This window comes from Polypterus senegalus, chromosome 18 (genome assembly GCF_016835505.1).
Source record: "Polypterus senegalus isolate Bchr_013 chromosome 18, ASM1683550v1, whole genome shotgun sequence".
Taxonomy (NCBI): Eukaryota; Metazoa; Chordata; class Cladistia; order Polypteriformes; family Polypteridae; genus Polypterus; species Polypterus senegalus.
The window spans coordinates 13,449,393-13,462,223 of NC_053171.1; the positions used below are offsets into that span (position 1 = coordinate 13,449,393).

The 12,831-nt window shown below is 42.7% G+C and overlaps 1 protein-coding gene across 1 annotated transcript in view; it reads left to right on the top strand.

The window, feature by feature from the left end:
- The window catches only part of LOC120518264 (izumo sperm-egg fusion protein 1), a 49,765-nt gene that overhangs the window by 15,020 nt on the left and 21,914 nt on the right, over positions 1-12,831 (top strand). Inside the window, exons 3-9 of the mRNA XM_039740929.1 lie at positions 10,945-11,031; positions 11,183-11,203; positions 11,436-11,525; positions 11,605-11,717; positions 11,913-12,069; positions 12,159-12,339; positions 12,435-12,574. Coding sequence (XP_039596863.1) covers positions 10,945-11,031; positions 11,183-11,203; positions 11,436-11,525; positions 11,605-11,717; positions 11,913-12,069; positions 12,159-12,339; positions 12,435-12,513 — 728 coding nt within the window. The 3' untranslated portion in view covers positions 12,514-12,574. The remainder of the gene's footprint in view (positions 1-10,944; positions 11,032-11,182; positions 11,204-11,435; positions 11,526-11,604; positions 11,718-11,912; positions 12,070-12,158; positions 12,340-12,434; positions 12,575-12,831) is intronic.

A 12,831-nucleotide genomic window follows, 5' to 3' on the forward strand; every position in this document is an offset into this window, starting at 1 on the left:
TTTAAAAGATAACATTCCAGAATAAAATGCAAAATCCTGTATACATACATATTCAGGCTGGACAGACGTAAAGGGACATCCCAGCCAAGTGGGAGAATGCTGGCAAACAGATGTTCCATCCAGCAACAAGGAGCATTGGCAGCATAGGGAGATACTTCTGACGTCATGCTGGATCCTCGACATTATAAACACTCGCATAATTACATTTTCATAGAATTATTGTCAGATATGGACGACTACCAGAAGAACGGGCTGGTTATTAATACCCGAGTTTTTTTAACCATATTGGTCATGCACCTTTTAAAATAACCTGCTTCACATGTTTTCTGCCCATCTCCCTAACCTGACTTCCAGCTGTCATTTGTACATCTCCCTGGCAGTCTCCCTCTCTCTCAGCTGAAATGCACGGTTTTGTGAAATAAATTTGAAATTAAATTTGGCACAAGTAACCTTCTTGCTACACTTGGCACATACTCTAGTGATAGTAATGTGACTTGCATGCAAATTAAAGGTAGGCTGAACTGCCTTGCGCCCTCTGCTGGCTGGTATTGGCTCCAGCAGACCCCCGTGACCCTGTAGTTAGGATATAGCGGATTGGATAATGGGTGGGTGGGTGAATGATTTTTAAGTTTGTTATAACTTTTTTGACTTTCCATAAAACAGGGAAAGACCCCTGTACCACATCTACTTGTACTTTTGACAGTACCCTCTTACACCCTGAGCGGCGTAGTACCAGGCCGAGTGAGCGTTTAAAAATCTTTGCTATATCATACAGGTGAACTAGGCCACACACTGACTCAACAATATCATGTTTGTAAGCGAAGTCCTGGTAATCAAATTGTTACAATATTTGCGGTTGACTTTTATTTTCGTATAATATCATACGTGCTGTGTTTCATAAATTGTCACAAAAAATATTTGAAAAAAATTGTAGTAATTACTCTGAAGAAATACCCACGTGTCAGAAAGTCCCGACCAATAGATTTCAACCAATGCGATGAACCCTCCCACTGACCGAGCAAACGCGAACTATAGGCTGAGAACTGAAAACAGCATTAAACGGCTCTTTTGATTTTTCGTGTGCTCTCGCATATTAATTCACAAAACAACAGCAAAACTCTACAAGTGACACATCAGTACTTTCAGTAGATTTCAATCACATAATTGTACAATGCTTCAACAATGAGATATCTTCCAAATAAGAGGAGGCGTGGGCCATTTGGCAAGTACCACCTGACATTTCCGGGTTATTAGCGCTGACTCGATAGGTCACACACTCTGCAAAACCTCATACCATTGGATGGCAGTCACTGTGACGTCCCCCAATGATAATGGAGATGTCCATATATGGCCATAATGAGACACTGCTGATGGTGTGCGTAACGAAACTAATGCACAATTTGAAGCAGGAGCAAACAATGTAAACGGTTCCATGTAGATGTGTAGGTGGGGGTACTTGGGGGTAAGAGTGGACTTGGGGAAGGGGTTCAGAGTTGTTTTATGATTCTCTGTTTTATTTGCAAAAATATGTGTTTCTGAAACCTGGACAGGGCAGGGGAACCCATGGTACCAAATGCAGTAACTTTTGAATTCTTTGTGTTACCAGCATGAAACTTTAGTCAGGTACAGTTGACATGTCTGGGACCACCTCAGAGGTGAAAAAACAGCCCTGGTATTACTCGCACATGAAATATACTGTATTAGAAAACAAACATTTGAAAATATTACTGTGAGTGTCTAGTTTAGCAGGAATATTTCAATTTGACACAAACTCGGATTCTAACACATTTGAGAAGTTACCTGTCAGGGTTTAGTGAAAAATGGACTCTCCTGCATATAGTTTTTGAATAAAAAAGCATTATTTTAGGACCCCCCTAACCCCTCAGGTGGAGATTGCTGAAAAATGCCCCCAGGGTGTAAAGTTTAGCAGATACTTTGAAAAAATATAAGTTGCCAATGAGAAAAGCGACTCGAGTTTCAGCGACTCAACTTGGAGTCACTCAATCATGAATGTTGGATACTTGATACAATGCTAATGTGAGCAGGTATTTAGCTTTACAGCTGTCAGTAAGCCTGTATCGTTCAACCATGATGACTACTTGGACCAGATAAATGTCCAGGCCCCATCACCAAGAACTTACATGATTGACCCTCCGTTTGGCTTCCACTTTCAGTCTCACCTTCAAAAGTCCAAGTGTTGACCTTAAGTATGAGGGTAAGTCAATCATCATCCGCACTTTTGTGATCATTCTGTTTGGTGTTGGCTGTACAGCTTTCCTTGCATGCATGTGGAAATGCGGTGGGTCTGTGATCATGCCGGTTATATTTCGTTTGACCTTGATCAGTCAGTTTCTCTTGTTGTTTTCTAAGAGTAAACATGGCTGCTCCACTCTCTATTCACACCAAGAATAACAATGAGAAATGGTTCACTTTTTATGGGCTGAAAGTGTACCTTATCAGCTCGTTATAATCATAGTATGGACTCGCGTCTGCGATAAACATGGACAGGTATCCTTCTTCGTGCTTAGCACTTGTCTGATCTTTCTGAGATGTACCCAGCTAAAGCTAGGATGGTTTTTAGCTTCCAAGAGATCCGCGCACCTCGGACACTATGAAGCTAACACGTTGCTGTTGCCTTCTGGAGACCGGACCCCTTGTGTGCAGCTGTTTTGTTGACTATCACGTTACAAGCCCCTCATGTCAGTTTCAGGCTCGTTTATCTATGCTTTTCTATGGACTCGGGAGCTTTAAAGCCTGTGTGTTGCACATTTCACACACTTGTAACGTATCGAGGACTTTCAGATCTGGACCCAGAAGATGTCGCCTCCACTGCAGAATGAGTGTGTCTATTTTTTATGTGAAGTAGGTAAAAAAAAAAAACACTTAAGAAAATCAAAATGTCATCATAGTTAATATTATACTAGGGGTCGCTGACCAATGCTCGCTTCGCTCACCAACCCCTGGTGGCAGTGCTGGATGCCCGCTATCTCAGCAGCTGAGCCACTTGAAGGATGTTAGGGTGCCCTTCCATTAGAGGAAGCAATTGTATTTAAAGAGTTGGTATACAGAAGAGTATGCGGGGCATGGGAGGAAGACAGTTTGGTCCTTAGTTATAGATAGAAAATCAGTTACTTAAGTGTTTTACTATAACTGTCTGTTTTAAATCTTCTTCTTTTGGCTGCTCCCATTAGGGGTTGCCACAGCAGATCATCTTCTTCCACATCTTTCTGTCCTTGTCATCTTGTTCTGTCACACCCATCACCTGCATGTCCTCTCTCATCACATCTATAAACCTTCGCTTAGGCCTTCCTCTTTTTCTCTTGCCTAGCAGCTCCATCCTTAACATCCTTTTCCCAATATACCCAGCATCTCTCCTCTGCACATGTCTAAACCAATACAATCTCGCCTCTCTGACTTTGTCTCCCAACCGTCCCACCTGAGCTGACCCTCTAATGTCCTCATTTCTAATCCTATCCATCCTCGTCACACCCAATGGAAATCCTAGCATCTTTAACTCTGCCACCTCCAGCTCTGTCTACTGCTTTATAACTGTCTACTTTAAATACCAATGAATAATAAAACCTAGTGAAAAGTAACACGTAACAAAAACTAAATAAAAAAATAATTTACATTAACATCTCATCAAAAACATGATGAATTACTTTATCCTCTCACTTTCATTCTATAAACGTTGCTTTTTTGCATTTCTGTTCACATACTCTTCTGGACATTTTTCTCTTTTAGTTTATTGGACGATTCTCTTTGCTCTTTTTTCGACGTTCATTATCAGCTCTTGTAAATTCTTTTTCTCTTGCGATCTAAAATTTGACGTTCTCAAATAGATCATTTGCTTTTTTGCCTTGCCATCATAACCCGACTGCATTGAAGGGCAAGTTAGCAGCACTGAGAGTGTCACTGGATGGGCTGGAGAGAGGATGTACGCAGTAGGAGTAATGATTGGGCGAGCGGTGTGAAGGGGAGTGGTCAAGGCTGAATAACGCGGACACGACAGAAAACTTATTTCAATATAATAGAGAGAAAACACAAGAACTACAGTGGGTACGGAAAGTATTCAGACCCCCTTCAATTTTTCACTCTTTGTTATATTGCAGCCATTTGCTAAAATCATTTAATTTTTTTCCTCATTAATGTACACACAGCACCCCACATTGACAGACAAAAAAAAGAATTTTTGAAATTCTTGCAGATTTATTAAAAAGGAAAAACTGAAATATCACAAGTATTCAGACCCTTTGCTCAGTATTTAGTAGAAGCACCCTTTTGAGCTAACACAGCCATGAGTCTTCTTGGGAAAGATGCAACAAGTTTTTCACACCTGGATTTAGGGATCCTCTGCCATTCCTCCTTGCAGATCCTCTCCAGTTCTGTCAGGTTGGATGGTAGACGTTGGTGGGCGGCCATTTTAGGTCTCTCAGAGATGCTCCATTGGGTTTAAGTCAGGGCTCTGGCTGGGCCATTCAAGAACAGTCACAGAGTTGTTGTGAAGCCACTCCTTCTTTATTTTAGCTGTGTGCTTAGGGTCATCGTCTTGTTGGAAGGTAAACCTTCGGCCCAGTCTGAGGTCCTTGCTTGCGCTGGAGAAGGTTTTTGTCCAGGATATCCCTGTACTTGGCCGCATTCATCTTTCCCTCAATTGCAACCAGTCGTCCTGTCCCTGCAGCTGAAAAACACGCCCACAGCATGATGCTGCCACCGCCATGCTTCACTGTGGGGACTGTATTGGACAAGTGATGAGCAGTGCCTGGTTGTCTCCACACATACCGCTTAGAATTAAGGCCAAAAAGTTCTGTCTTGGTCTCATCAGACCAGAGAATCTTATTTCTCACCATCTCAGAGTCCTTCAGGTGTCTTTCAGCAAACTCCTTGCGGGCTGTCATGTGTCTTGCCTCTTCTCAGTGTGTGGAGACAACCAGGCACTGCTCATCACTTGTCCAATACAGTCTGCACAGTGAAGTATGGCGGTGGCAGCATCATGCTGTGGGGGTGTTTTTCAGCTGCAGGGACAGGACGACTGGTTGCAATTGAGGGAAAGATGAATGCGGCCAAGTACAGGGATATCCTGGACAAAAACCTTCTCCAGTGTGCTAAGGACCTCAGAATGGGCCGAAGGTTTACCTGCCAACAAGACGATGACCCTAAGCACACAGCTAAAATAACGAAGGAGTGGCTTCACAACAACTCTGTGACTGTTCTTGAATGGCCCAGCCAGAGCCCTGACTTAAACCCAATTGAGCATCTCTGGAGAGACCTAAAAATGGCTGTCCACCAACGTTTACCATCCAACCTGACAGAACTGGAGAGGATCTGCAAGGAGGAATGGCAGAGGATCCCCAAATCCAGGTGTGAAAAACTTGTTGCATCTTTCCCAAGAAGACTCATGGCTGTATTAGCTCAAAAGGGTGCTTTCTACTAAATACTGAGCAAAGGGTCTGAATACTTAGGACCATGTGATATTTCAGTTTTTCTTTTTTAATAAATCTGCAACAATTTCAAAAATTCTTTTTTTTGTCTGTCAATATGGGGTGCTGTGTGTACATTAATGCGGAATAAAATTAATTTAAATGATTTCAGCAAATGGCTGCAATATAACAGAGTGAAAAACTGAAGGGGGTCTGAATACTTTCCGTACCCACTGTATGTACGAAACATTACTTTTACTTGTGACAGCATAGTACAAAATAGTATAAGATATTATAAGGTACTATAAGGTCCACGGTCTCTGCTGCTACAAATTCAATAGACCATAAGACAATTCCTTTACTAGGACTCGAATAAACCATGTCATTTGTATAACTAGTCAAGCCATGCAATTCTCATACTGGCCCTTTAGAATTTCCTTTGACTATTCACATTGTGGTTCGGTGTTTTGCGTATTAACTAGTCAGTACGATGTGTTGTTTATTTTCTCTGATGCTTCTCCGTGCATCACAACGCCTATCCAGACATAACGCACATTCTCCCCTCTAATAATTCTCCCCTCTAATAATCCTGTCACACTATGGATTTACAAAAGGAAAGGTGCAACACTTTCATAATTTTAATTCACTCTTACAATGAATCCTGTATGAGCAAAAATAACTAACTGTCGGAGGTCTGCACCAGAAGAAGGACACCTTCGCCCTCAGATGCCCAAAAAGCCACGTGTCAAGTCCTTCAACTCGCCCGGCTAAGACCTTCTCTGCTCCCTGGGCGGCTTCACGAACCGCTTTTGCGTCATGTGTCGTGGTGCCAGCTCGCAACCTCGCCTACAGTATGAAGAGACACTTATTACACAAGCACAAGCATTCATTCTAGAAGGATGGAAAACATTTGCCTGTTTATGTCAAAGTTGTCCTGGCATAAACTTTCTATTTTCCGCCATTACTATACAATACTACCCTTGACACAAAAATCTACCTTTATGTATATAAAGTTAGAAAGTTTCTTATTGCAGGTGATAATACAACAGAAAATAATACGTTCATTTGCCTTTAAGACATTGAAAGTCTTTTAAGTGCTACTTTTAAAACAAAGTTTGTGGAATTGTACAACCTGTGTAACACCACATCGTCCTGTTAAAGTAAATGTTTACTTCTGAGATTGGGTAATGTCTAAGACTGCTGGGTGCCTGGCTTCACTCTGGGAGGGTGTGGAGAGTGGGCAGGGGTCTTAACAAACTGCTGATGACAGGGGTGACATTTTAGGGGCCTCAGAATGTCTTCATTGAGGCTTCAGAGTGTCTCATCTGCAGCTGGAGTCTATTGACCATTTTTGAAGTCCAAATTGTAAACACCCCACCATGGAAAAACACCGTCTCCATATCATGCAGGAAGTATTCTTTGGATTTTCAGAACCTGGCAGTCCATAAAATATGGGGATTACTGCTCACTGTGCTTCAATCAAATTCAAAATTTTGTCATTGAAGGCTTCGTGAGCATGTTTACAATGAAAAAATTATTTGTGCTAAAAGACAACAAAACCATGCCATCAATAAAAACATCAATAATATAAAAATATAAGAAGAAACAAAAAAAAAAAGGAATAAATGTGCAAATGCTAAGGGGCAGTCATAGACAGTTCAGAGACCCGGGTCATGGAGCCATTGTTGAGCTTTTAATTAGGGCCCGGGATTCTCGGACATTTTTCATTCCCACATTCCCGGGAACGAAACTGATGTAATTCCCGGGAAACCGGGAATGGCCAAGCTAGCATATATAGTGTGTAAAAGTGTAAAAATCGATCAAGAAATAACAGAGTTATAGTTGAAAATAATTAAGTGGCACAATATTTTGGTCCACGATGTGGTAATTCAGTCAACAACAGATCAGCAGCAGTCAGTCTCCCTGCTCCCACTAAGACTGAGCACAGTGGACTGGGAGGAGTCTGTACTCTGTAGCTCATGAATGCCGGGACGGGGCAGACTCCATTGACGTCTGTCAGACAACAGCTTTGAACAGCAACTTGAAATTGCAATGCGTCAGTCTGTTTCATCCGTATTATCTGTGCTAAGAAACTTGCCATCACAGAATGAGGACAAGAAACTGGATGCATCAGTAAAAGCTAAAATGCCGGTGTTTCAGAGCAACAGCAAGCGCGGGAGTAGTTTAGAACAAGTGTATCAGTATCTGATGACTGTGCCATATACTTCAGTGGAGGCAGAGCGTGCTTTCTCAGCAGCTGGTGTACTCTGCACGAAGGTGCGCTCTCGCCTGGACGACCCAACGCCGGACACGTTGTGCTTTCTACTCTCTTATTACCGCAACTAACTAGATACATGTACTTATATGACTGCATGAACTGCTTGTAGATAAGGTTGGTCTTTTATTGGTGTCAACATATTGTAGTAGTTTTATTAAAAATAAGTGTCGGTCATTCTAAAACCGTTCACATGTGAGATGCCCGTGCACTGTGTCATCCCGGAGAGCCCGGGATTCCTGAATTTCTGGGGAATGGATAAACCTGTCTGGGAATGGATAAACCTGTCTGGGAATGGATTCCCTACTTTTAATAATGCCGCAGTCCTGGGAAAGAAGCCATTTTTTTAGTGTAGAAGATCAGACCTGAAGACCCCTGCAGCGCCTGCGTAAGAGAAGGTGTGCAAACAGTTTGTAGCCGGGGTGTAAAGGATCATGGGTGATATGGATCCCTCTCCACAGGCAACACTGTTCGCAGCTAGAAGTGGGATGCCAATGATGTGCTCTGGAATTTTAACAATCCTCTGCAGAGCTTTTCCATCAGCGATCGTACAGTTACCAAACCACACAGTTGTGCAAGCTGCTTAGGATGCTCTCTGTTGTGCATCGGTAAAAGTTGGCCAGCAGCTGGGAGGACAGACGGGCCATTTTCCTCCTTAAGGGGGTATCTGTACATTTTTTAGGACTTCCTAAAGTCCAAGATCAATTAATTCCTTAATCTTTGAGGTGTTTAAAGCTAGATTTTCATTTGGGCTCCATGCCACCAGTTGCCAAACCTCTTCTCTGTCAGCCATTTCATTGTTGCTTGAAATTTTCTTTATCACAGTGGTGTCATCAGCAGGTTTAATGGTCTTCATTGGTATCAATGGAGAGGGGAGCAGCCATATTTAATATATATTAAATATTACGGGGAAGTAAATGCTAACATTACTCAAAGTTATTGTCTGCTTTTACATGCATTGTTATCACTCTTTAATCTAGTATTGTTTTCTATCAGTATACTGCTGCTGGATTATGTGAATTTCCCCTTGGGATTAATAAAGTATCTATCTATTTACTGCTAGAAAACAACAAGAGAAACTGACTGACCGTTTAAGGTTGAAACTTAATACCACTGGGGCCACAGACACATCAAGTTTTAGTTGTGTTGCATGTAAAATAGTACCGCACTAGCAGCAGAACAAAACTCAACTGTGTAGTACGGTATTTAGAGGAGACCCGATCTTCAGGGCTGAGTGATGTCTCAGTGGAACAACATTAACATCAAGTTTAACTAATCCACAGCTAGTTCTGTTTTTGGCTTTGTGTTTCTCCTCAGTTTGTTCAACTGCCCATGATGATGCACCAGCAATTAACATCTCATCCTCTTTCAATTAGCAATGTGCGACTACACACTCTTCTTGATTTAAAGAGATGGAGCGCTGGAAATGTGTACATTGTTATGAAAATGTAATTAAAAATAATGTAATTGATATACTACTTGAGACTGAAATGTGTATCGCTGTCGTTATTGTAAGTGTTACTTACTCCGAGCGTATGAATAGGCCCTGAAATCCTTAATATGGAAAGTAATGACAATGAGAGGGACACGTTAGTAGAATTGTATCTGAAGCATAATTGTCTTTCTGTGCTCATTTCCCAATTTTGTAGATCATACAGAAGAATTAATCCTTATAACCGAAATAATCCAGCAGTCACCAAAGTGTATAAAATGTCTAGTCAGGAATATGATGATATTTGTAAAGACTGTCTTATCAGACCACAGACTTCACAGTAGAGGACAGTAGGTTCTGTATCGTACATATTGTGAGAAGTCTTATAATTAGGGACTCTGACTCTGTGTCTTTTTACCAAAGATGAATGTAAATGTATGTTGCTCACTGTTTTTCTGTGTCTTATATTACACAATATAAATATTTCCACGTGTCACTTGTCTTTTTCTATGACACTAAGTTAAATATATTTGATTCAGTATCACACTATAGTGTAAATATAAATTTAAAAAAATAGTTTCCATATTTTCTAATGGCATATTTGTGCTTTTTATAACCGTAATAGTCTGTCTGATGCATACAGAATTTATTTTGTAACAGTACCCACTGTACTGAGTCAGTTAAACCTGTTCACACAACTTTAAATCAAACTTTGTTCCCCTTCTCTGAAAGCTCATCACAACTAAACTTAGCCTTACTCATGTTCCGCTGCTTGGGGCCACACTGCAACAGCGCTACACCCTAAAAAGTTAGTCTTTTTGCCATAAATACATACTATGACCAGATCAGCAATACAGACTAACCCCTTCTGGAAAAAGAGCTACGGAGAACACCCTGTGCCCCCATTGGCCATTCGGGATCACCCCGAGTTCACAACACACAGACCCATCATGTTTTCTACATTTGTGCAAGGAAAGCTTTGCAGCCAAGTCAAATAAAATTATCACAAAAGATATTCTACCCGCATATATTGCTACAGTATGACCGACATGTTCTGAGATTTCTCAGGTTAGAAACGGAGGTTTTGAGGTAAGGCAGTTGTACTCTCTTATCACGGCCCTGGAGAGTTGGTCAGCAGATTTCACCGTACTCTGTACACGTGACAAAAAGGACCCCATGAACCAATTGCATTGTCTACTGTGATTGATTAGACGCGCATCCGCAGGCTCACTGCCACATATATATATTTGCATGGTGGCAGCACAGAAGTTCGCTCCAGGAGGCAGGAACCAGCACCAGGCCTGGTCATCGTCACAGCTCAGAAATAGCCACTCATCCTCAAAGTGACAGCTAATAGCAGGACTCGTACCCAGAGCCTTTGGACTACAGAATAACCCCTTCAGGCAACAGAGCTAAAGGAGAACTCCCAGTGACCAGTCACCCTAATACTGTGATGGCACTTGCCTCTCTCTCTCTCTCTCCTGCTTACTCTGCCCATTACAGTTCACATGTTCTCCCAGTGGTTGTGTGGTTTTCCTTCCCCCATCCCCAAAGATGTGTTTTAGGTTAAATGTCCCAGCATGAGTGTGGCTTGCAATAACCAGACCTTGTTTAGGGTTGGCTCCGGGTCCCCTAGTGTTGTCACCACATTCATTTACGATGCTCACATGCCTTGTCCAGCATTTTGACAGAGTGGACATTTTGACTTGAGCTTATTACACCTTGACCCTTCTGTGAAGTCAATACATTCTCAGCTTTCAGGAAGGCAACGAGAGACCCTCGGTAATGGCCAGTTATGACATGCCTTCTCTCCTCAGGTCCTGAGGTCCTGTTTGAGCTCATCAATATCATGGAGAAGGGGAAGGAAATTCTGCAGAAGCACCTGGTCGAGTTTGTCAAGACAGGTCAGATGGTCTTAAATACACAAGCTCTTGCCTCTCCCTCCAATGGCTAAGCTGAATGCAATGCCACTTTTGAACACTTGTCCATGTTTGGACTCATGGAGGCAAAGTGACTGTGCCTTACGCTTTTGTGGTGTCTCTTTCCTACTCACAGGATTCTGCCCTAACAAGTGCGGTGAGTGATGCCTACCTCTGCTCTTCTCTTAATTCCATGGCTCAGATGGTCTACTCTCCCACCTGACCCATCACTACCCACTGCTGGTGGGTATATGGATTACAGTTCCCCAATTCAAGTGGTTGATTTTTCCTGACAAGATGCCATAGCTTGCCTAGTTTCTCTCTCTCTGTCTCTCTTGAGGGCTCTGCTCTTCATTCTTCCTCTTCACTATCCCCAACCACATTTCTAGGAGTCATGTACCAGGAGGTGGTCAACTGCAAGTCGTGCGACATGACTGTCCAATACTGTCCAACACCTGAGGCCAACAGGCTGTGTGGAGGTGAGCTGTCACCCTACCTTTGCCTTAGTGAATGCGTAAGCTTATAATGGAGCTCACCGCGCTTGTGTTCTGCTTACAGAGTTCACCCTGCAGGTGATGGAGGGGGAAGAGATAGTAATAGACTGCTTCCTGCCTTGGCACAGCCTTGCCCGGAGCAAGAAGGAATACCAGTTCTCCCGAGCGCTAAAACTGGTGAGTGTGCAATCACCTGTCACGTAGGGAACAATCTGGGCAGCGTATCTCCACCAACATGGGCACTCTGCCACCACCATTCAGTAACTAAAAGCTGGGAATGGGACATAATTGTTCTGATTTCATAAGACCCTGTGACTTGGAAGATGTGCAGAATTCCATTTTTACCTTCATCTTTGCTGATCCTGTTCACAGAAGACCCGCCAAAATGAAGACTTTCAAGTGTTTGCGGTCACCAAAGAGCCACGACTTGTGCTCAATCAGGTGACCAAAGAAGATGAAAAGGAGTATCGGTGTCTTCTGTTGTCTATAAATGACACTGTCTTGACTACCATGTTCTATGAAGTCAAAGGTTAGGCAACTAAGACTGTCTTAAGACATGATAGGTGAAGTTTGGGTCCATCCTGCCTTAACTTTTCAAGCTCTCAAATCATTGAACAGTGCAGCACCAGCAGAACCCGACCCACCAAACCATACGGACTGTACCTACGCTGCCCCCTGATGAAGAGACAAGGCCTCCTCGAGCACGGCTGAGCCTCCAGCTTGATAACGCTGTCCCTGTCATCATTGGAGTGATAGTCATGGCAGCACTGGTGTCCGGCTGCTGCTTGTCGTCCTTCATGTGAGTTACAGGAAGAATGGCAGGGAGGGGTGGACCACCGATGTATTGGAAAGTCTCTCTTCTGCTAAATTAGTTAGTAATATTTGTCTTCACAGTAATCATCTGCGGCACCATAAGGCAGCTGGTAGCGATCAGACAGATGATGAGCTGCGGGAGGTGGCGGATGATGTGTAATGGCAGGCTGGTGAAGAGTCCACGCATTGGAAATGCTCTTTGCGGGTACCATCTCTGGCAAGTAAATCCATTTTATTTTCTTTCCACTTCTCTTGTACACCACTCTTCTTTCCATAACAACTTCTTTTGTAACCTGTCCAGATGTTATTACTGTGCGGCTGCTGTGTTCTTCTAGAAAAGTTCCTTCTTAGGCAGGCAAAGTCTGGCTTTATTTCAGTGAAAAAGGAGATTTAATTTTAAGCCTTTGAGCGAACAGTATGTACACATATCATCTCTTCAGTCGCTATCTGTCAAGGCAGAGTTTAAACTATCACGTGC